Genomic DNA, 20,769 nt, shown 5'->3' on the forward strand with positions numbered 1-20,769 from the left:
CTGGTGACTTAGATAATGGCCTTCAGACCTCCAAATGGTAAATGACGGATGTTAGGCCACGAAACCTTTCTCTGGATTTGAGCCCAAAAACATTGTCAGGTTCCTAAAACAACAGGGAAGACTCATCGTCAGGACCCGTAACCTTACGTCGATGCTGCTCGAGAACACACACACAGACAGAACAACGTGCAGCGTGGGGCTGGGGACCCAAAGAAGCCGAGAAGCCCAGGCTCCAATTTCATTTTCAGTTTCTAAAATATCCCCCGGTTTGGATGTGGGGAGAAGGAAAGAAAGGTCCCGCGAGGCCACATGCAGAGGAAGGGCTGCCGGCGCAGGCTGACTAACATTCGGCTTCCTGCTTTTTATTGGATTTCAGTCTGAAAAACACAGATACAAGAATGGCTGGTGCGCAGGCCAGCCCGGGCCAGCACATGAGGCTTTGAAATCATCTGTCATTTCCGTCCCGTCCCGTGGTGATCCCGGGGCTGTTTCCAGACGAAGGAAAAAGACCTGGGGATGGCTGTCCTGGAGATGGGTGTCCCCAGTCCCGCAGCCCCCCGGGGGCCCTGCCCAGGAGAGCGCTGTCCCTGGCTGGTCTGCTACAAGCAATCAACTGCCACCGATGTCCTCCTCTGCGCCAGGCCTGGGCAAGCTGCTTCCTCACCCGCCAGAGCTGGTGCAGGGCTGGGATAAGGATGCCATAGCGGTGATGGGGCCACATGCTCACCCCAGGCCTTCTAACTGTTTTCCTTCTAGAGAATAGGAGGCTGTTGCTTCTCCTTTCTTTCCCATTCTTGTCCGTTCACGTGTCGTCCCCGGGTTCTAATAGCCATAGATTTCATTTTCCACCCACCCACACTCCTTGCTCCTCCCCAGGCGGTGGTCTGGAGAGAACTCGTAAATGTCATTGGTCACAAAGCCGCTCTCGATGCTGGCCAGGGTGACGAACCCGCTCTCGGACGGGTTCACAGCCCTGTGGTCGGAGCCGCAGGACAGGTCCTCGGGAGTGGCTTCTCCCGAGCACCCTCGGAATGAAATGTTCTTCAGGTCCGGCCGGGTCTCGGCCAAATCGGCTTCGCTTTGTTTCCGGATGACGCTGTAAACCTCCAGGTCCGGGCTGTGCCCGGGGCCGGGCGAGGGCCAGATGGTGCGCGGCTCCTTCCCGCTGGGGTCTGGCTGCTCCCGGGTCCTAGGAGAGAAGACAGGGCTGAGCTTCCAGACGCGGGGACTGCGACCAGCCCTGGGCCCGACCATCCCCGCGCCCCCTGGCCGGGCAGGAGGCCCTCCTGGGCAGACACAGCTGCGCTTCTCACCTGCCTGACTCCACTGTCAGGCATCCGCAGGGCGAGGGGGAACAAAACAGGGTGTGTTGCTAGGCTCAAAGCGACTGTAAATCTACCACTCACTGCTGCCGGAGCATGGACCAGAGGTGTCTGTCCTGGGACCTGCAGAGCCCCCAAAGGGTCCATGATAGAATGGGATGGGGAGAGATTTCACTTAAAAAAAAACAAAACCCTCTTCTCTAAGTGAAAAAGGCCAGTCTTTCAATTCTAAGTGTAGGAAAATAAACAAGAATAGAATTAGTAAATCTCTGACTTGATCAACAAGAGAAATCATAGATATCTTTGTGATTTCATGATTTTATAACATCACAGTAATAATAGATGCCTTAAAATAACTTCAAAATGATAATAATTACACCCATCACTAAATAAAGAAGCATCAATCAAGGAGCACATGTATTACTGTATCACATTCCTTTGGGGAAATACTTTGCTAAACTATATATTTGTATAATCGCTTCCCTTGCATTCAATGCATTTTATTTTATGCAGTCAAAAATATTTTTCCAGGAAGGAATCGCTAGGCTTCACCAGACCAGGTGAGGTGCTAAATAGGCAAAGAAATCAAGAACCAATCGCAGAGTAAGCAGCCGTAAAACACAATTGTAATTTTTTTTAAAAACTGAATTCAATTTTTAGATGCAAAGGAATTAACTAGTAACAATGAGCACAGTAATAAGAGCGAACATTTTTGAGTGCTTACTCTCTGCCCATTCTGCCTGTACTAACTGCTTTGATGCTAATAATTCTCTAAGGAAGTCGTTATCAAATGCAGCAGGTTCTATTCTCACTCATTCATCTTAAATTGGTCATCAAAGAGCGTCACATCTGAAACTGGACCTTCGTTTTTCTGTTGTAGAGCGGGCACACCAGCCTCCTCCTCTGTGTGCCAGGACAACGGGGGGAAGGTAGCTGGGAAGCCATGGGCATCTCAAAAGTGTGGAACATGATCCACCAGTGGAGTGGCCCTAGGCCAGTGATGGCGAACCTATGACACGCGAACTCATTTTTTTGGTTGATCTTTCTTTGTTAAATGGCATTTAAATATACAAAATAAATATCAAAAATATGTCTTTTTTTACTATGGTTGCAAATATCAAAAAATTTCTGTATGTGACAGGGCACCAGAGTTAAGTTAGGGTTTTTCAAAATGCTGACACGCCGAGCTCAAAAGGTTCGCCATCACTGCCCTAGGCTATTAGTGTAGGTGTTTTGTAGCAGTCTACAGTTGCTATTCAGTGGACAGAAAAGCCAATTAAAAGTATTTGGCTATTTCATTTTGAATAGAGTGATTCAGTTTCAGATGTTTGCCAGAATGTTCTGAAAGAGATGTTTTCCATGTGGCTCACTATTCACTCCTCCACTCACTCAACAAACACTTTGGAGTGAGAGCGTGGGTTTCTGAGAGCACTTGGCTGAGTGGATGCAGAATAACACAGTTTCACCCCTCAAGCCATTTAAAAAAAAAGGAAAGAATGCAAGATCACTCTCAACCACAGCTAAGCACACATGCTTGGTACTTCAGAACGCCTAGAGCACGGCAGAGAATTTACTCTCAAAACTGCAGTGGTGTTTCTCTTGTCACTGCCATGGCTTTTAGTTAATTAAATAGGGCAATGTCCAAACCTGAGAGTTCAGAAGACAAATGTTTGCATGACCAAGGTTTTACTTGCCTCCTCCTCCGGATCCAAACCCAGCAGACAACTGTGGTGACCAGCAGGAGGAGGAAGAGGGGGATGCCGGGCACTAGGAGGTAGACAAGGTTCCAGGCAGCTTCTGAAAAGAAAAATGCACGGTATCCGCATTAATGATGTTGTTCTGTGCTTCGAAACGGGCTTTAAAAGGCATAATCCACATAATCGATACAGAGTATTCCAAAGAGCATCTCCTTTCAAAAAGTGAGTCTTTTCTCCCTGTCCAATTATTCTAGGTAACAGAGAAGTTTAAAGTCTGGGTCTCATACAATAGCAGAAGGGCAGTTTGGGCAATTACATTTTTTTTTTTCCAGTTGAAAGATATTCTCTCTTCTTGTCCTTCCTCCCCCATAACGAAGAAGGGGCTGTTAGGCGGTGTGGATGTTCCCCAGGCGGGGCGAGGGAGAGGGAGGAAGGAGAGACAGTCACAGGAAGCATGCGATTCAGACTGCAGACTCTTCTCAACATTTCTAAGACTAACTGGATCCAGTTGGGCCCATGAGCAGTGACTTCTTCTGTCCTTTAAGTCTCAGAACCAGAGAATTTTCTTTCAAGGGGCTTTGGGAGGATCAAGGATTGGGGACTGACCCCTTCCCTAGTCCAACTGGTTCAAGATTCCCATCCATCCAGAGGCTGTTGCTTTGTTTGTCCACAGAATCTGTTACACACACACACACACACACACACACACACACACACACACACAGGACCACTTTAAATACCACCTTAATAACAAAGAGCAATAAAAATGCCACCCATCTTTGCATAGTACTGTGTACTTTTACCCAACACTTCCTTGTATTATCTGTTGTAGAATAACACACTTGATTGGCCTTTGTCCCTGGTTCCTGGGAGGAAGGGGCTCCAAAACTTTGGAATTTCTCAGGTAATAGGAGTGATTGTTATACACGAGGCCCTCAGACCATATCAGAGTTGATGCTGACAGAGATGTCTCACAATGGGGCTGGTGGGAAGGCAGTGGGGCCTGGAGATTGAGCTCAGTGACATGGCCAATGACTACATCAGTTATGCTAATGTAATGACACCTCAGTAACACTTCTCACACCAAAGCTCAGTGGAGCTTCCTGGTCGGTGAACACACTGATGTGTCAGGAGCATGAGAAGGCATCCAGACTCTACAGAGAGAGGACAGGAGCTCCCCGTGTGGGACCTCTCTAGACCTCACCTGCTGTGTTTTTCATTTGGCTGGTCCTGATTTGTATCCTTTATAAGAACATGTAGTTATAAGTATAGCATTTTCCTGAGTTCTATGAGTTGTCCCACCAAATTAATGAACCTGAGGGAGTGGTGGGCACCCCCTGGATTTATAGCCAGTTGGATAGAAGTGCAGGTGGCCTGGGGATCCGAGAACTTGTGGCTGATGTCTGAAGGGAAGGCAGTCTTGTTGGGGCCTGAGACCTTAACCTGTAGGGTTGTGCTAACTTGGAGGACTAGAGTCAGCACTAAACCACCATATCACAATATCCTGTTTTATTTTATGGACACCGTTTCTCAGGTAGTGAGGAAAACATTATTACTTCCATTATGGAAATGATTAAACTGAAGCACAGAGAACTTGTGGTTTTTTTTAAAGTTGCCCAGCGACAAAGAACCCAAATTTCCCTCTTAAAATTCAAGGTGGGGCCCCCATCTGGTGGCTCAGTTGGTTGGAGCATTGTCCCACACACCAAAAAAGGTGGAGGTTCGATTCCCAGTCAGGGCATAAGCCTAGGTTTCTGGTCAATTCCCAGTTGGGGCAAGTACGTAAGGCAACCAATCAATGTTTCTCTTTCACATCAATGTCTCTCTCTCTCTCTCTCAAATCCATAAACTAATCCTGGGGTGGGGATAACAAAACAATAACAACTCAAAGTGGAGTCCAGGTTGAAAGTCCATTAGCACTCCAACTCATCACCCCATTTCCTTTTATCTTTTATGATTTAACTTTTAAAAGGTTTTTGTCCATTTCCTTTATTTGTTTCACAATTAATATTCATCATGGATAGTATGCAGCATGGTCTGCGACTCTCTGCTCTTATTTCCCTACATCCATTCTGTCAGTTTCTGCCCCATCACCCGCCCCAAGACTTCTGGGTGCTTCCCAAGGCTCCATCTTCATGCAGATTTTTCCTCCCCTGCAGCCTAATTTCCCCTATTGTCTTAGGACAGCTCCATCAGCATAGTTCACTGATGAAAGCTAACATTTGATGCAGTTTTTGCAAAGTCACAAATGCCCTGTCTAGTTCCATTGTTAGGTAGCTATGGGATGGAAAAAAGTAGGAAATGTAACTGTGGGTAATGTGTGATCAAGGGAGTCCCGTTATCTATTTTTCCCAGGAGAGTTCTGTATATACCTTTGTTTTCTTTAAATGTTTCTTTGGCGTCTTCTTTCTCTGTGTTTTCTGGAGGTATGGGTGTGGCTGGATTTGTCCTTTCACCTGGAAACAGACACATGAACTTGAGAACCTGGAGAAAGGCATCGAAACACAGATATTCTCTGAAATCCTACCAGGTTCAAGGTGGAGTGCCAAAAGGCAGTAGCAGTTTGACCATTGCCATTTATAGACACAGAACAAGGGTAGGCTTTGCTGGGATAGAGGTTTAATTGTCTTTTCCTTTCTGGTGAGACTCTTGCTCCAAGAATCACGTACTGCAGCAACCAGCTGGTGGTTGGCATGAAGGCACATACTGTACGCAGGTGCTAAGGGGAAGAGTCAATGACTCATTTCTAGGGCCAAACATGATCAGTTTGGCCCACTTGTTTAAACAGATGAGCTATTCCTTTCATATTGTCAATCATGACAAGTGACATCTCAAACTGAATTTTCAACGGTTCCTTTTCAGCTTTGAGAGAAACAGACAACGTTAGAGAGCGAGACTCTCCTCGACTCGCCATGGCTGGATATGGCACATACCTGTTTAAACGTTCTGGGCTAGCAATGAGCTTTCTGTTGAACAATCTGGACTAAAGATCATATGGTTCTAAACCTATCAAGAAGGGCTGTGAAATAGCCCAAATTAGCCCAAACCTCAAAAGACAGGCTTACCTCCCAGCCCCGTAGAAGGAACTGTTGGTTCCTCTGTAGCAAAAAGAAACAAAAACGAAAATAATAACTAAATTTCCATGCTGCCTTAATGAAATTGGCCAGTTCATGGCATCCAGTTGTTTGCTCATTCAGTCACCAACAAACCATCTTCGTTCTGAAGTTAGTCAACAGGATCACTTGTGCACGAAGACTAGCCCTCCCCCAGCTTTGCTTGTGCACTTTTTTTTCTTTTTTAAAAAGTATTTTGAAATTTTTAAATATGAGGATTACCAAATATACACAAAAATAGAAAGACTGGTATAATGAACCTCTATGTACCACTGTTAGCTGCAATTCTTATCAACATATGGCTAATCTGGTTTCAGCAGTAATCCTTCCCCACTACACTCAGGCCTGGGTTATTTTAAAGCAATCCAAGACGTCTTACCAATTCCTATTGGGATGCTTTAGAAAGCAACAGACAATGATCTCCACACAGTGGAACTAGTTGGGGGGCTAAGTAGTCTACTGGCCGGGAGCCCCTAGGTAGAGGCTGGTGGTCTAGAACTGAGTCATTTTACATATTTCAAAGAACCTCAGGAAAGGTTGCACAGACAACTTATAGCAAATGTGTGTACTCTCTTCTGGCAGTCACTCTGATGCCAAACCGATGGCCTGGGGCTCATGGGGATGGGGTCCTCAAGGGCAAGATTTTAGAATTCACAGTCCTAAGGCCAGGATGTCAAAGTGATTCAGAGAGAAAACTTTTAATCGTCTTCTCATCAGTTCAGGAATTTATAGAGATGACTCAAATACATTAATTTATTAAAAAAACATTTATACAGTGCATGTCATCTGACAGAAATATCATCATGTTCCAAGTGTTTTCTAAGACAAACAATTTATCCTGAAAACAGCCTCATGAGGTAGGTGCTATTATTACTCTGATTTTGTACATGAGGAAGCCAAGGTACAGGGAGATTATATAACTTGACCAAATCCCTCAGCTATTAAGTAATAGCTGAACTGGAATTTGAAACAATAAATTCAAATAAAAATTAAAATCATAAGGAGACAAACTGTGCTAGGTAATGGAGATAAAATAGCAAATGAGAAATAGTCCCATCCTTGGAAATATAGGACAATACTAATAGATATTGATACATAAAAATAAATGTTTTAATATTAATAAATATTTTTAAAAATTTTGTAACGTTACATTATAATACAAAGTATACTCAATAACGTTACATGATTTACTCATTTTCCTGTCTTTCTGTGGTGTAATCCACTGTGCAAACGTGCAGCAGTCAGCATATTTACGCAGCATTTGCGCCAGTCCTGCAGTGTGTCTGCAATGCATCGCCTGTGACGAATTGTCTCTGATTTTCACTGAACCTGCCCATGCCTTTAGCATACCCGGAAGTAATCAAGTGTGCAGATCCGGCTAGTATGCGCCCTGCTCTATGTGGTCATGTTGTCAAATGTAGTTTGGGATGTTATTCAATCAGCCCTTTGCCACGCTGGCATAATGAGTGGTGTGCCATCCTGTTGGAACCACACTGGATGAACTTTCCCTAATCCACCAAGTGCAGGGATTAATTGGTCAAACGTGGATATTTCCAGACCTCATGCCAAACATGTAGGGAGGGAGCCAAACTTGTAAATAGGCCGTTAAAATAATGGGTGTGTGCGGAGCTATGATCCTCATGGGAGGATCACCTAACCTAGTTTGAAGGGCCCTGGAAGGTTCCCAGAGGAAATTATCATTTTTTAAAATTTATTATTTTGAAGTAATTTCCGATTTATAAAAATTTGCAAGAATAGTACAAATAATTTTCATATATTCTCCACCCAAATGTTATAATTTTATCATATTTCATTTATGTACTTATTCTCTTTAATCTCTCTCTTCTCTCTCTCTCTCTCTCTCTCTCTCTCTCTCTCTCTCTCTCTCTCCTCTCTCTCTTTCATTGCTCTGGAAGGTGACCTGCTTAGACAGCCTCCAACTTTGCAATCACCTGCCTAAGACAACTCTGCATGGGACTTAGGGAAACAGGTTTCTGGGAAACATAATTCACTTGAGAGGGTGGAAAGAAAGAAAAGAAACCTTTTAGCAGAAAAGCATAGTCCAATTCAAACAATTAAAAGATGATAGGATTACTTAGTAACCAACTAGAACTAAGTCATTCTCCTATCGGGAAAGGATGCAGAATTGGAGCCAAGCAGTTGGCTTCATGGAGGTGAGAAACTTGAGGGACAGATCAGAACTCACTTCAAGTTTAGACCCAAGCCAGTTATAATGGAGGAGTGTGGGAAACTCCAGCACAATGAGGCTACAGTCTTAGAGTCCAAACCTTGACAGACCTAGGAGCAAATGCCTGTTGTATTTGCAAGGTACATATAGAGGGTGGTCTGGGAGTTCAAGCTCATCAGTGTGTCTACTCTTTGCCCCAAACCAGAGAAACTGGTGTATTTTATCATCTACCGCCTCAGGTCACAATTCTGTTTCTTTAAAGCCCCAGAAAATAATCTCACATGGCTGTTAGAAGACTTGTAGGAACAATGGCCAGTTTCTTTTCATATTTCTTCTTTATTCCAAGCTCCTACAGCCAACATCACATGTGGAAAGAATCAGAATTTGTAATTGTCCACTTAGAGAACTTTTTGTTTCCCGGAGTTCTCATAATTCTTGCTTTATTATACATAAATTAGACCCTTTCTTTGCTTCATCCCTCTCTTAGCATCTGATACCCCTCTCCTTTGCTAGTGCTATTCCTCGAGGAGGAAGGCTCTCTACATTTCCCTTTCCAAGGATTCCCAATGTTGCACATTGCTGGCATGTGCAACACACTTTCTTGGAGACCACATAATAAATTCTTGGAACCAGCAAGCTGCTCATGAAATGAGAGAGGAAGTTGAGAGATTCAGCCACCTAACTTGGGAGAGGATCATTACCATCGGAGTATTTGCAAATGAAATTGTTCTTCATGTTGCATCGGTCGTCATTCCACTGGAACATATAGGGGCCCCCGATGCCGGTGGGTGCCGATGGCTGATGGTACATGACTACGCAGACCTCGCTGCCACAGGAAGGCTCATCCACATACCAGTTCCTGTAGGAAAGGGGTCAACAGTGGAGGCAATTGGAGAAGGATACCAGCAGCCTTCAAAGCCTTTGTTTGTCCATCAAATCCTACTGAGCCACGAACTTAAGACTCTGCTTCAAGAACATGATACAGAAAAAGGGAGGAATTGAAGTACCGCCAGGCTTTCTAATATGGACAGCACAATCAATCATCTGACATTTGCCACAACCTTTTTGCAGGAAGGAAGGAATACATTATCATATGATTTCTGCGAAGTAATTATGGGGAAAAAAAACAGCTAGCAGCCCATTCTGAACAATCTTATTTATTGCTTGCTTTTCGATAACTGGGTTTGTTTTTCTTCTTTTATAAGTCAGATGTGCTGAGAAGAGGCATGACTCATCTCATGTCCTCCTCCCATCTCCTCACACTTTTTAATTGGCCATAACTGACTTTTCCAGCCCTGGAAAGACTCCAAAATGTAGAGGATGTCAAAGCAGGTGAGGAGGCAGGGACAAGAGCAGAGGGCCCACATAGTCTCCAGTTGTTTCCTGCTCCTCAGGCTGATGAGCCCCTTGGTTGGCCTTCACTGCTACATTTCTTGTCTTGGTCTCCCTGGCTCCTGGGTAGGATGCATTAGCAGCCTCAGCGTCACTATCCAGTGCTACTTGGAATTAAATGGCACTGCCACCCAGCTGGACACGTGGGTGCCAGGTTTTGGATTTCACAAAGCGTCGAAGTGCTCTGAGCACCCACTCCATGCACTGGTCATGGGCTGGCTCTAGTCTACCAGATTATGCACCTGAGCTGTTCCCTTCCAGCACTCAAGAGCTTGCCCTGATGCTCAGATTATTACTGGGCCCTGCAGCTCTGCCTACCCTTATCAGAGCCTCTCCTTAGGAAACAGCTATGAGTCAGGTCGCCTCATAGCACCCCATTATGGCTCTGCTCAGTGTTGTATTCCATCCACCAAAAGGAAGATCCTTTGCTGCACCCACTGGGTTTTATGTGCCTGGACAATAGCTGGCATTGCAATACCACTGGATACTATGCCTGGATCCTCTGCTCCTCATTAGTTACCTCCAGGCCATTTTCCAACTCCATAGGTGGGCCTCTTACACTGACTTGCCATTGGTCTTACGGCTTTCCACTGGCCTTATGGTGATAGACTAGACGGAATGTTATATCTGGCACCTGGTTTCAAGCTGAGCACTCTTTGATAGGAGAGGCTAGGTTCCAAGGAGGAAGGACCCTGCAACACCATGGCAGGTACAAGTGGTGATAATCTCCTCTGTTCTCCCAAAGGGGCCTACAGCCATTTACTCAAGTAGCCATGCAGTGGGAGAAGAGGAAACCCAACTATTATAGAGCCTGCCGGACACAAGGTGCAAGTCGACATTGATGCCCAAAGACTTGAAGTGACACTAAGGCCGCCCATTAGAGTGGGCTCATACTGAGGCCAGGTATCAAGTAAAATTCTGGCCCAGGACTAGCTCACAGTGGAACCCATTCAGTGCTCATTTTCGAGTCCCCAAATATACAAATTGAAAGCCTATAGGCTTTCATAGCAGAGAAGGTCAAGTGGAAGCCTCTGAAACTGCACTCTTCCAAACCCTCTTCAAGATAGTAAGTAAACACAATATCTTATCCAGGAGAAGATGACAGAAAGTAGTAGCATCCCTAAAGACTTAGAGAATGCAAGGGTGGTATTCCCCATCACATCTCTGTGTAATTCACTAGTCTGCATCAAAGCAGGCAGGTCCTGAAGGAGAAGACTGGAGTAGTGTAAACTGAACCAAGTGGAAGCCTCAATTACAGCTGCTTTGCCATATGTAGTATCTTTGCTACAGCAGGTTAACATGCCCTTGGTACCTACTATACAGATCTGGTGAACACATTTTTTTCATCTTTATCAGGAAAAGAATCAGAAACAGTTTGTATTTCTTTGGAATAGACAACAGTATACACTCTAGTCTTCCCTTAGGATGACACTAAATTTCCTGCCCTCTGTCCTAATATGGCATACAGAGACCTGAGCAGCCCAGACATCTTGCAGAAAATCATGCTACTCCATTACATTGCTGACATGCTGAGTGAAGCAGATGAGCAAGAAACAGCTAGTAAATGGAGGCTTAGTAAGATTCATGTGCTCCATGGGTTGGAGCTAAACCCTATGACGATTCAGGAACCTGCCACTTCATGAAAATGTATAAGTGTCTAGTGATCTAGGGAATGCCAGAACATCCCTTTCAAATGAAAGGATTTAAAGCAGTAATTTGAAGCATCTTGCAATAACCTGAAGAAGGAACCGTGGCATTAGTAGGTCTTTTAGGGGTCTAGAAGCATATTTCACACCTGGAAATACAGCTCTGGCCCGAAAACCAGCTGACACAAAAGACAGCTGGCTTTGAGTGGGATCTAGAGACGAAAAGAACCCTGAAGCAGGTCTAGGCTGTGGTGCAAAGAGACTTACCACTTGGGCCATATGATCAGGTAGACCCTATTATTAGAGGTATCAATGGTGGGAAAAATAATGCCATGTAGAATTTGTGACAAGTCCCAATGAGAGAATCACAAGGCAAACCCCTAGGATTCTGTAGCAAGGTCTTGTCATCTATAGCTGAGAAAGAACCACCTGGCTTGCTACTATAAAAAGAGCACCAAGAGATCATTCAATCCAACTTGCCCATCATGAGTGAAGCGCTGTCAGACACACATAGTCACAGGCCAGGCAGGCCTAGAAGCAATCCATTATAGATGGAAGATATATATGACTGAAGGGCATTGTATGAGTAGGGCAAAGAGCACTGTATGAATAGGCAGAGCAGACTGCCATGACATCTACCACTGTTGTACTAGTGTCTCTTTCTCAGCTTACACCTATGGCTGTAGAAGGGAATCCCTTGCATCAGCTAGCTGATAGAGGCAGCCTGAGCTTGGTTTGTGGATAAGTCAGCCAAATATGGCGTACAGCTCCAAATGGATAACAGCTGCACTACAGCCCCACTCAGAGGTGGTTTTGAAAGGTCAAGTGTTAAGGGGACACCCTCCCAATGTCCAGAGTTTTGTTGGTAGTTAGTGGAGGTTAGAAGAGAGAAGGACTCAGGGGTAGGGCAGAGAGCTTGGCCAGCTGATCAGTGGTAAAAGCTTTCTAAAAGGAGAAAGAGTAGAAGATTGGGGACAAGGAGCTATTGGACAGAGTGTTATGACTAGACATATGGGAATAGGCATGAAGTATGAGACTCTGTTATATGTGAAAGCCCACCAGAAAGTATCTGGCATGGAAGAGACCCTTAACAACGAGGGATACAAAATGACTTGGCCAGTTGACGTCAGCTAGTCTGTTGTCAGCTGCCCCAGTGCTGGTGCAATAGCTACACACTAGAGTAGCCATGGTGGCAAGGAAGGAAACTGCATGGGCTCAACAGTATCTGTCCACACTCTCCAAGGACCACCTAACCTGCTGGCAATAGAGACCAATGCTAAGTCCCTGAAAGGGTACCAACCCTAGGAGACCAGCAAGTTGACTACAATGGACTCCTTCCAGTGACTCATTTTGACAGGAATAGACACACAGCCTGGGTGTGGGTTTGCCTTTCCTGCCCCAGGGCCTTAGTCAGCATCACTATCCAAAGGGTTACACACACAGTATTTGATCTACCAGCACCGTACCCCAAGTAACATCTCATCAGACCACAGGATCTACTTTATAGCAAAGGAGTGGGAGTAGGAACCTGGCCATGGGATTTGCTAATCACCTCATATATTCACTATCCTGAAGCTGCCAGCTTGACAGAGTTATGGAAGAGTCATTGAAAACAAAGCTTGAAGCACTAGCTTAGAGGCAATACTTTGTGAGAACAGGGCATCATCCTCCAAGATGCAGCGTACACTTTGAATCAATGACCTTTGTATCGTCCTGTGTCCCCAAGAGTAAGACTACATAGGTCTGGGAGCCTAAGGATGGAAGCAGAAGAAGCCCTGATTACTATCACTGGTAGTGGCCCAGTTGGAGAATCTGTACCTATTGTCTCTGCAATGCTGGGCTTTGTGAGTTTAAAGGTCCTGGGACCCAAAGGGTACCCATTAGAAGATGCAGCAAAAGCCTTATTGAACTATGAGCTTTGGCTGCCACTTGGGCACTCTGGGGTCCCTGTGTCCAGGGACCAGCAGGTAAGAAGAAGACTATTATCTTGGCAAGAGTTAACTCACCCTAATCATGAGGAGGAAGTACTTCTGCTATTCCACATTATGAGCAGAGAGAAATATGTATGGCACCAGATTGTCTATTTGGGTACCTGACAGTACTCATATGCCTAATTTTGATGGTAAATGGAAAAGTGCACGGTGACTAGGGCCTCCTAGTCCCTGAGCAGAGGGGCAGGGAATCTGGACTGGATAGCAGAGGAGGGAGATGCAGTGGTGAGAAGTGCAGTTCATCCTATTAACCTTCCCTTTTAAGTTTCTCCCAGGAAGGGAAGCCCATGAGGATCCTGAAGGAGGTACTCCTAGAACTAAGATCAGTGGTTCTCAACCTTCTAATGCCTCAACCCTTTAATACAGTTCCTCATGTTGTGGTGACCCCCAACCATAAAATTATTTTTGTTGCTACTTCATAACTGTAATTTTGCTACTGTCAACAATATGTGTTTATATATAAACAATATGTAATTATATATGTGTTTTCCGATGGTCTTAGGCGACCCCTGTGAAAGGGTCGTTCGACCTCCAAAGGGGTCGAGACCCACAGGTTGAGAACTGCTGTCTTAGATGAAGATGTGGATCTGATCAGCATAATGGGTAGACTTTGATAGATGCTGACATGCTGTCTTAAATGTAATGGGTAAAGAAGATATATTTTAACTTTCATTCTTTTTATTGATAATGAGTTTAAACGTTTTTTAACATATGATTGTTTACCAGTTAGATTTTGTATTTCCTGAAATGTTTGCTTAGGTCCTTCGCCTCTTTATCTTTTGGGGTTTTATTAACTTACTAGAGGCCCAGTGCACAAAATTTGTGCACAGGAGGGGGGTGTCCCTCAGCCCAGCCTGCACCCTCTCACAATCTGGGACCGCTGCCTCCTAAATGCTCACCTGCCTGCCTGTCTGGCCACCCCTAACCACTCGCCTGCCTGCCTGATCACCCCTAAACACTCTGCCTGCTTGCCTGATCGCCCCTAACTGCTCGCTTGCCTGCCTGGTCACCTCTAACTGCCTCTGCCTCGACCCCACCACCGTGGCTTCTTTGGGAAGGATGTATGGAATGACGTCTGGAAGGTCGTTCAACTGTCTGGTCTAAGTAGCATATTATGCTTTTATTATTATAAATGTAAACTTTCAGTGTTTTATTGACTTTTATATAAACTCATAAAAATATACTCTTTGTTAAATTTTCTACAATTTTTTCCAGTCTTATGTCTGCCTTTTAATTTGATATTTTTTTATGTTTGTCCATGTCACTGCATTTCTTGGGGTGGGGGTGGAGGCGATGGCAACACCATGGTGCCAGGGGAGGGCATGAGTTTAGGAAGGTTCTATAAACTGCAGGCTCCCTTAAGCCCTCTCTTGCCCAATCCATAGAATTAGATCTTGTCTCTGATTTCTTGCCCATTATTATGATTCCCTGTGGTCTGGAGATCAGTCTTAGCCCCATAGACCTTCCATCTCTCACTGGAGTTCTAGTCTGAAAAGCCAGGTAGCCAGAACGATTGACTGGAAGCATTGCATGCCATTGGAACAACGCTTTGGGGCCACACCCTTCAGAAGAGAGTTCTTTGGATAAGAGCTGGGCCCAGATCAAGGCTGACTCACCACCTTCAATTCACTACTCTGCTTTAGTCAGCGCTACTCTGCTGCTGTCTCTACACAGCTGTTGCCTGGGTCGGCCTCCTCCTCCTCACTGACCTGGCACCATGGGTCTAACCTGCCTCCTTTTGGAATTATGTCAAGTGGGTTAGCCACCTTGGGTCCCACATTTACCTGAATGTTGATATGCTGCCATCCATCCAAGTGTAAAGGTCCTGGCAGGCTGTGCTGTTGCTTTGCTTCTCCTCACGCCTCCGGAGCCCAATCCAGAAATCGCCATCAGACGCCAGGAGGTTTTCAATGAACTTTTCTATCAGCCTCTGTTCATCCTCAGACTCAATGCTGACTAGCTGGCCCCCATCCCTCCGGCAGGCTGCTCTGGCTTCCTCAAAGCTCAGTCTTCGAGAAGCATCATGGAAGTAAAGGACTTTATAACAAGGTCTCTGTGTTCCTCCCCGGCAGACCGGCTGACCTAGAAAAAAAAAATTCCAACCATGTCAGTGAACCCAAAGTACACTCGCGCAGGGACTTGGAGGCATGCGAATGAAGCTGTCCCTCGGGCAGGCTTTCTGATGACTCATCAGTGGACTGTTGTAAGATCAGTTAGGGTTCTGAGAACAGTTAACAGCCTGCCCGCAGGAGATGTGGTGGCTTAGACTCTATCACGTAGGGACTCCATGCTTTGTCTGTCCCATCGCAGCTTCCTGGACAGCAGATTTTTGGCTTTCCTCGAAAAGAGAGGCAGATGAAAGCGTATGGCGTCACGTAAAGGCACACAAATCACTTTCATGCTATTAGGGAGTCTCAGGGGATAATGTGGCTTTTTTATATTTTTTATTTTTATTTTTTCTTACTTCTTTAGTGTGGCTTTAAGTGAGTTACCTGTTTGGTGCTTCCTTCAGGGAAGAGAGGCATGCTGAAATTGGGTGTGGACTTCTCTACCCTGGAGCCCTCTGCCCATGTGGCAGGACTCAGAATTCACCCATTCTGTGCGCCGTTCTGCTGCTGATCTTGCCTAAGCTCAACTAAGGTTAACTGAACTCTCACTATGTGCCATGAACTATGCTAAGGTTTTCTGTTGTTGTTGTTTTTTTTTTTTACATTTACATACATCATTTATCTCATTGAACTCCCACAGTAAGTCCCTGATCTAGATATTGCTTATGCCCCATATTACAGATGACAAAACTGAGGCTTAGAGAAAGTAAAGAAATTGGCTAAGGCCACATGGCTATCAGCAGCATTGCCTGAGTCAGAGCCCTAATTATAAAGTCATGCCAGTAACCAGAGAACTGTATTACCCACTCCCCATCCCACAGTCAGGCGTGTTCCAACTGACTGACAGCTGAAGGGCAGAAGACCATCTGAGACAAGTAGATGGGATCCTACTGAGGAGCAAATAACAAATTGTTCACCAGTACACACCGCTCTAGCTTGGGTCCCGGTGCCTGGAGCCTTGCTACCCCTGAAACATGAGCCTTATTACTCCTCCGTTTAATCATCATGTACTGAGTATACTAGCTATGCCTAGCACTGTGGTAAGTGCTGGGAATATGGAAACAGATGCCAGTTCCCAGCCCACGGGAGCAGACAAGCATCTGTTTCTGGATCCAGAGTACAAGGGGAATCCCTTTCAGCGAAGAGCCAGATCCTGGGCTGTGGGTGTGACTTGTTGCATCAAGCCAGGGATAACGGATTTTGGTTTGCAAGCCTCTTCCCAGCCCTCATGGAATGTTCTCACTTTCCTAACTTATTCTGCAGCTGTGCTGGGAGCCAGACAGCCTTCATTATCCTCCATCATAAGCATACAGTGCTACACGGGACCAGCGCACATACGGACAAATCCAGAAGGCTGTGATTTCTTATTTCCTATTTCTTCTTTCATTGCTTTGGTAGAGAAAGTCTCAATAAGCAGCCAGTTATGAAGAGTTTTGTACCTTCTTTCTTTAGGTGTCATTCTGCTATTGCTAAATAAACCCTAATAGGACGGGTCCTCCAGAGAAATAGGAGGTCTCAAAAGTGGTATTTCACCAAAAAGGTATTCCAGAGAAACTGGGATCACTGGCCGGAGAGGCTGTGGCTGGGCTGCTGCCTGGGAGAAGACTGGGCCCAGCTCTGCTCCAAGGAGTCCTTAGAGGTGGCTCCAAAGGAGCAAAAGACAAATGCATGAGCCGTAGGCCCCCCACTCTACCCTCCGCCCCCCAACTGGTCATCAGCAAAACAGAAGTTGGAGTTGATTTCCTGGTAGTGCCCGCTGAACACTGTTGGATGATCAAGGGAAAAGGTACACCCTGAAGAGTTCCCCCTGTGGTCCAGCCTGGCCACACCTCCCAAGTCAGCAGGTGAGTGGCCCCAGGGCCAGCGCTGGCAGGAGGCCCAGGGCGTCTGGCTCCCTGGCCTCAGGAAGTGTCCGGCTCTTCTCTTTTGCAGGAAGGGGAAGGGGGGACGACCTTCTGTTCCCCTTGGCGGATGACAGGGCCAAGCAGCCCAATTCAGTTCACCCTCCGCTCCGCACCCAATCCCGCCCGGAAACCAACTTTAGATGTTTTCAATCAGCTGTGCAAGCAGGAAACCAACTTTAGGATTTTTTCAATCAGCGGTGCCAGCAGGATAAAGGGGTGCGGGTTCCATTCGCCTCCTTCCCTCTGGGGCCATGCGGTCGCCTGCGAGGCGGGCCCGAGAAAGACAGGAGCGCGGACCTTCTACCCCCACATGCAGAACGAATGCAAGAGGCAAGAAACCCAAGCACTGTACCTCCTCTGAGGTCCACGTCCGAGGCTGCAGACACGGGGGAGGAAGGAAGCAGAGAGTCACTCCTCAGAGTCAGGCGGGACTTGTCCCGAGCACACTAGGCTTCTTTCCGATCTACGAGCGCGTATTCCGAGCGCTGGACTCAGCCATCCCGCCCCCTCCCCGCAAAAGACCAGGCGTAACTGGCTAGGTTCCCGGGCACAGCCGATCCGGAACCCCTACTGTACCCGCCCTCTCCTATCAGACCTTCCGGGGGTGGGGGTGGGGGGCAGGACCGGGAGTCTGCGAGCCCGATCTGCGTGGGGGTCCCGGGCCTGTGCCTGCCGGGCCAACTGGGCCCACTGTCCCACCAGCCCACGTTCCCGCATTCCGCGAGCTTGGCTGGGGACGGACTTGGCGAGATCCAGGATATCAGGGAACCCGCGCGGGGCTCAGCCGCGGGCGATTGCTCCCCCAGAAAGGCTGAGTCCACTAGTTAGGTTGGGGCGCCACCGCCCTCACCCCCGCAGCCCCCCCTCTGCAAAGGGCCTGAGAAGAGGCGGCCCTGAAGACAGCCGTGGCTGGGGTGCGGTGGGCGCATCAGCCGAGCCTCCCGGGAAGCGGCCCCCGCGCACTCACCGCTCAGCAGGCGACCCTTCTGGCCCCGGAGCCCCGCCAGCAGCACGGCCAGCAGCACGGCCTGCGGCGCCCCCAGCTGCATGGCCCGCCCCGTGCGCCTCGGACCCCGGGCGCTACCGCGGACGAGCGGGTGGACCTTCGGCAGCCCGCACCACTGCACCCGGCAGCTGCATCTCCGGAGGGCAGACCTGGCACCCGGAGGAGGTGGGGAGGGCGCGGAGCCAGCCCGTCTCCCCTCCGCCCCCAGGGACGTCACTGCGGGGAGGGCAGCCCCGCCAGCTGGCCCGCCCCCCTGGCCTCCTCCAGGGCTGGGCGCCAGACACCCGGCCCGCCCGGGGGCAGCGAGCAGGGGAGGGGAGCCAGCCCCCGCCCCACTCCGAGCTTCCCGAGGAGATCCCGCATTTGCCTAGAGCTCAGGGCCGGGCAAACCCGCCTGGCTTCGCTGAAGTCTGATGACGAGGGCACTGTGGCTAAAAACAGGACCGCGCCTCGCCCCCCTCCCCCTCCTGGGGACAGGCCAGAGGCACTTGGGAGAGGCGGCAGGGAGACCGCCTGGGGCTGGTGGGTGCAGCGCAGGCTTCGGGCTGGCCGGGGCGTGAGGGACAGCACGGATCGCGTCCCTAGAAGGAGGCGAAGTTGAAGTTCTGGCTGAGCGGAGAGCAGCTCCGCCCGAGGCCAAAGGATGACTGAATTCAGCGAGGAAGTAACATCGCCCTGCTTTTTGCAGGGCTCGTGTTTGTTCAGCCTTGAGCTTGTGATAGAAAGGAGAGGGCCCCGCCCCCCACGAAACAGTGACCCGAGTTCCTCTGGAAACGCTTTCCTCACAACCCAGCCCTCAATGTGAGCGCCTTCTTCTAAGCTCCCACAGCAGCTGTGTTTTACATTTGGTCTTCAGATATATCCAGACAATAATGTAAGCCTCCAAAAACTACGCACTAAGTGGCAGAGGTGCGTCTGATTTCCCTGCCTTTGCCCTTCTGTGAAGCACAGCATGAGCTCCATCTGGGCTGACTTCTGGTTTCGGTTTCGGGCCTCAGCTTGAGCCACTGCAATTCTAGACACATAGGTCTGAATACAGTCAGGGGGTGTGTCGGGGCGCGGGGGGTGTGTGCGGGTGTGGAGTACCAGCTGGTAATATGGGGAAGCTCTGCTACTGCAGAAACCAGTAGCAACAGCAGGAACTTACGGCAAGTTCATGTACCACCCGTCTTTATCTCCGAATTAGAATATCTCGTATCCAGCATACATTCTTTCTAGAAATTCCTCATTATCTAAACAATCAGAGAGAGAGCTGCTCTGGTGAAAATCAGCCGTTGATTTGGCACCGGGCATTGTTTCCAGTCCTGTTTTTCTTCACTTAATGTCTGTGTGGCCTTTGAGAAGTTTTATTGTGTGGGTTTTGTTGTTGTTGTTTTGGCGTAAGTTTCAATTAAATCTTGGTAACACTAAAAGTTACCTCAACTTTTGTGAAGGGTTGATAAGACAAACAGATGTTCAAGTGTGTAGGTAGCTGGGCACTTAATATCAATTGCAAAATATTTATTTCCAATATTACAGCATCGTCACAACCTAGAGAAGCTGTTACCTTGGTCCAATTAATTAAATTGTGCCCTGAGTTCTCCCTTTGATATGCTGGCCCTTGGTCCAGAGAGACTTCGTTGAGGCATGCAGTCAACCTAATGTGGTAGGCTGTAATAACAACCCCGATTCTTCACCCCCCCCCCCCCCGTATCCACACCCTTTATTATGTGACTTCGCAGCTCCTCTTACTCAGGGGGCAGCGTATGTTTCCCTCCCTCTTGTCTCTGTGTTTGAACCCCCAACTGACCCATAGATGTGTGAGCAAGAATAAATGTGCCCTGAGTTCTCCCTTTGATATGCTGGCCCTTGGTCCAGAGAGACTTCGTTGAGGCATGCAGTCAACCTAATGTGGTAGGCTGTAATAACAACCCCGATTCTTCACCCCCCCCCCCCCCCGTATCCACACCCTTTATTATGTGACTTCGCAGCTCCTCTTACTCAGGGGGCAGCGTATGTTTCCCTCCCTCTTGTCTCTGTGTTTGAACCCCCAACTGACCCATAGATGTGTGAGCAAGAATAAATGTTGACGCTCACTTTGACATGCAGTATTGTCGCAGTAATACCTAACTGTTACACCTGGCAATGCAGGCAGGTGTCACCAGGGAAAGGCTGGTTGCCAAGAAAGCTCACAAAGTGGAATTTTTCTCAGTAAAATTATCTTGGTCCAGGGTCTATTCCTTAGTTTGACAAACTCAAACCCAATCTAAGAGACTAATATCTTTACACATTGAGAAATACAATCATCAGGTAAGCTCATGTTTGCATTGGCCTGTTGAGCACATACTCTCCCTCTGGGCAAAAGATTACTCAGTGAGCATGGGATCAGAAGAAAGGGAATTGGTTACATGATTTGGAAGCTT

The 20,769-nt window shown here is 47.4% G+C and overlaps 1 protein-coding gene across 2 annotated transcripts; it reads right to left on the reverse strand.

Annotated features, from left to right (window-relative positions):
* Nucleotides 1-338: 338 nt before the first annotated feature.
* Nucleotides 339-18,590, reverse strand: LAYN (layilin). Of its 2 annotated transcripts, XM_081099883.1 has the most exons (8): nucleotides 18,329-18,590; nucleotides 17,714-17,737; nucleotides 15,134-15,431; nucleotides 9,022-9,179; nucleotides 6,085-6,117; nucleotides 5,392-5,475; nucleotides 3,017-3,119; nucleotides 344-1,189 (listed from the first exon to the last, which is right to left on the reverse strand). In XM_081099883.1, exons 1-8 carry the CDS (start codon nucleotides 18,408-18,410, stop codon nucleotides 823-825), a joined length of 1,149 nt encoding a protein of 382 aa, XP_080956009.1. In that variant the 5' UTR covers nucleotides 18,411-18,590; the 3' UTR covers nucleotides 344-822. The 2 variants fall into 2 exon arrangements, with proteins under 2 accessions (XP_080956008.1, XP_080956009.1); XM_081099882.1 differs by lacking the exon at nucleotides 6,085-6,117 and having other exon boundaries at nucleotides 339-1,189.
* Nucleotides 18,591-20,769: the final 2,179 nt, after the last annotated feature.

The sequence above is a fragment of the Myotis nattereri genome, assembly GCF_964212035.1.
Source record: "Myotis nattereri genome assembly, chromosome: 9".
Taxonomy (NCBI): domain Eukaryota; kingdom Metazoa; phylum Chordata; class Mammalia; order Chiroptera; family Vespertilionidae; genus Myotis; species Myotis nattereri.

Excerpts from the sequence above, each read along its gene's own strand:
- LAYN (XM_081099883.1), bottom strand. The coding sequence starts at position 18,410 with ATGCAGCTGGGGGCGCCGCAGGCCGTGCTGCTGGCCGTGCTGCTGGCG. Across the intron at positions 6,118-9,021 it reads CATTTGCAAATACTCCGATG|AGGAACCAACAGTTCCTTCT; the intron begins GTAATGATCCTC and ends TTTTTGCTACAG. Across the intron at positions 5,476-6,084 it reads TCCTTCTACGGGGCTGGGAG|GTGAAAGGACAAATCCAGCC; the intron begins GTAAGCCTGTCT and ends GTCTGTTTCCAG.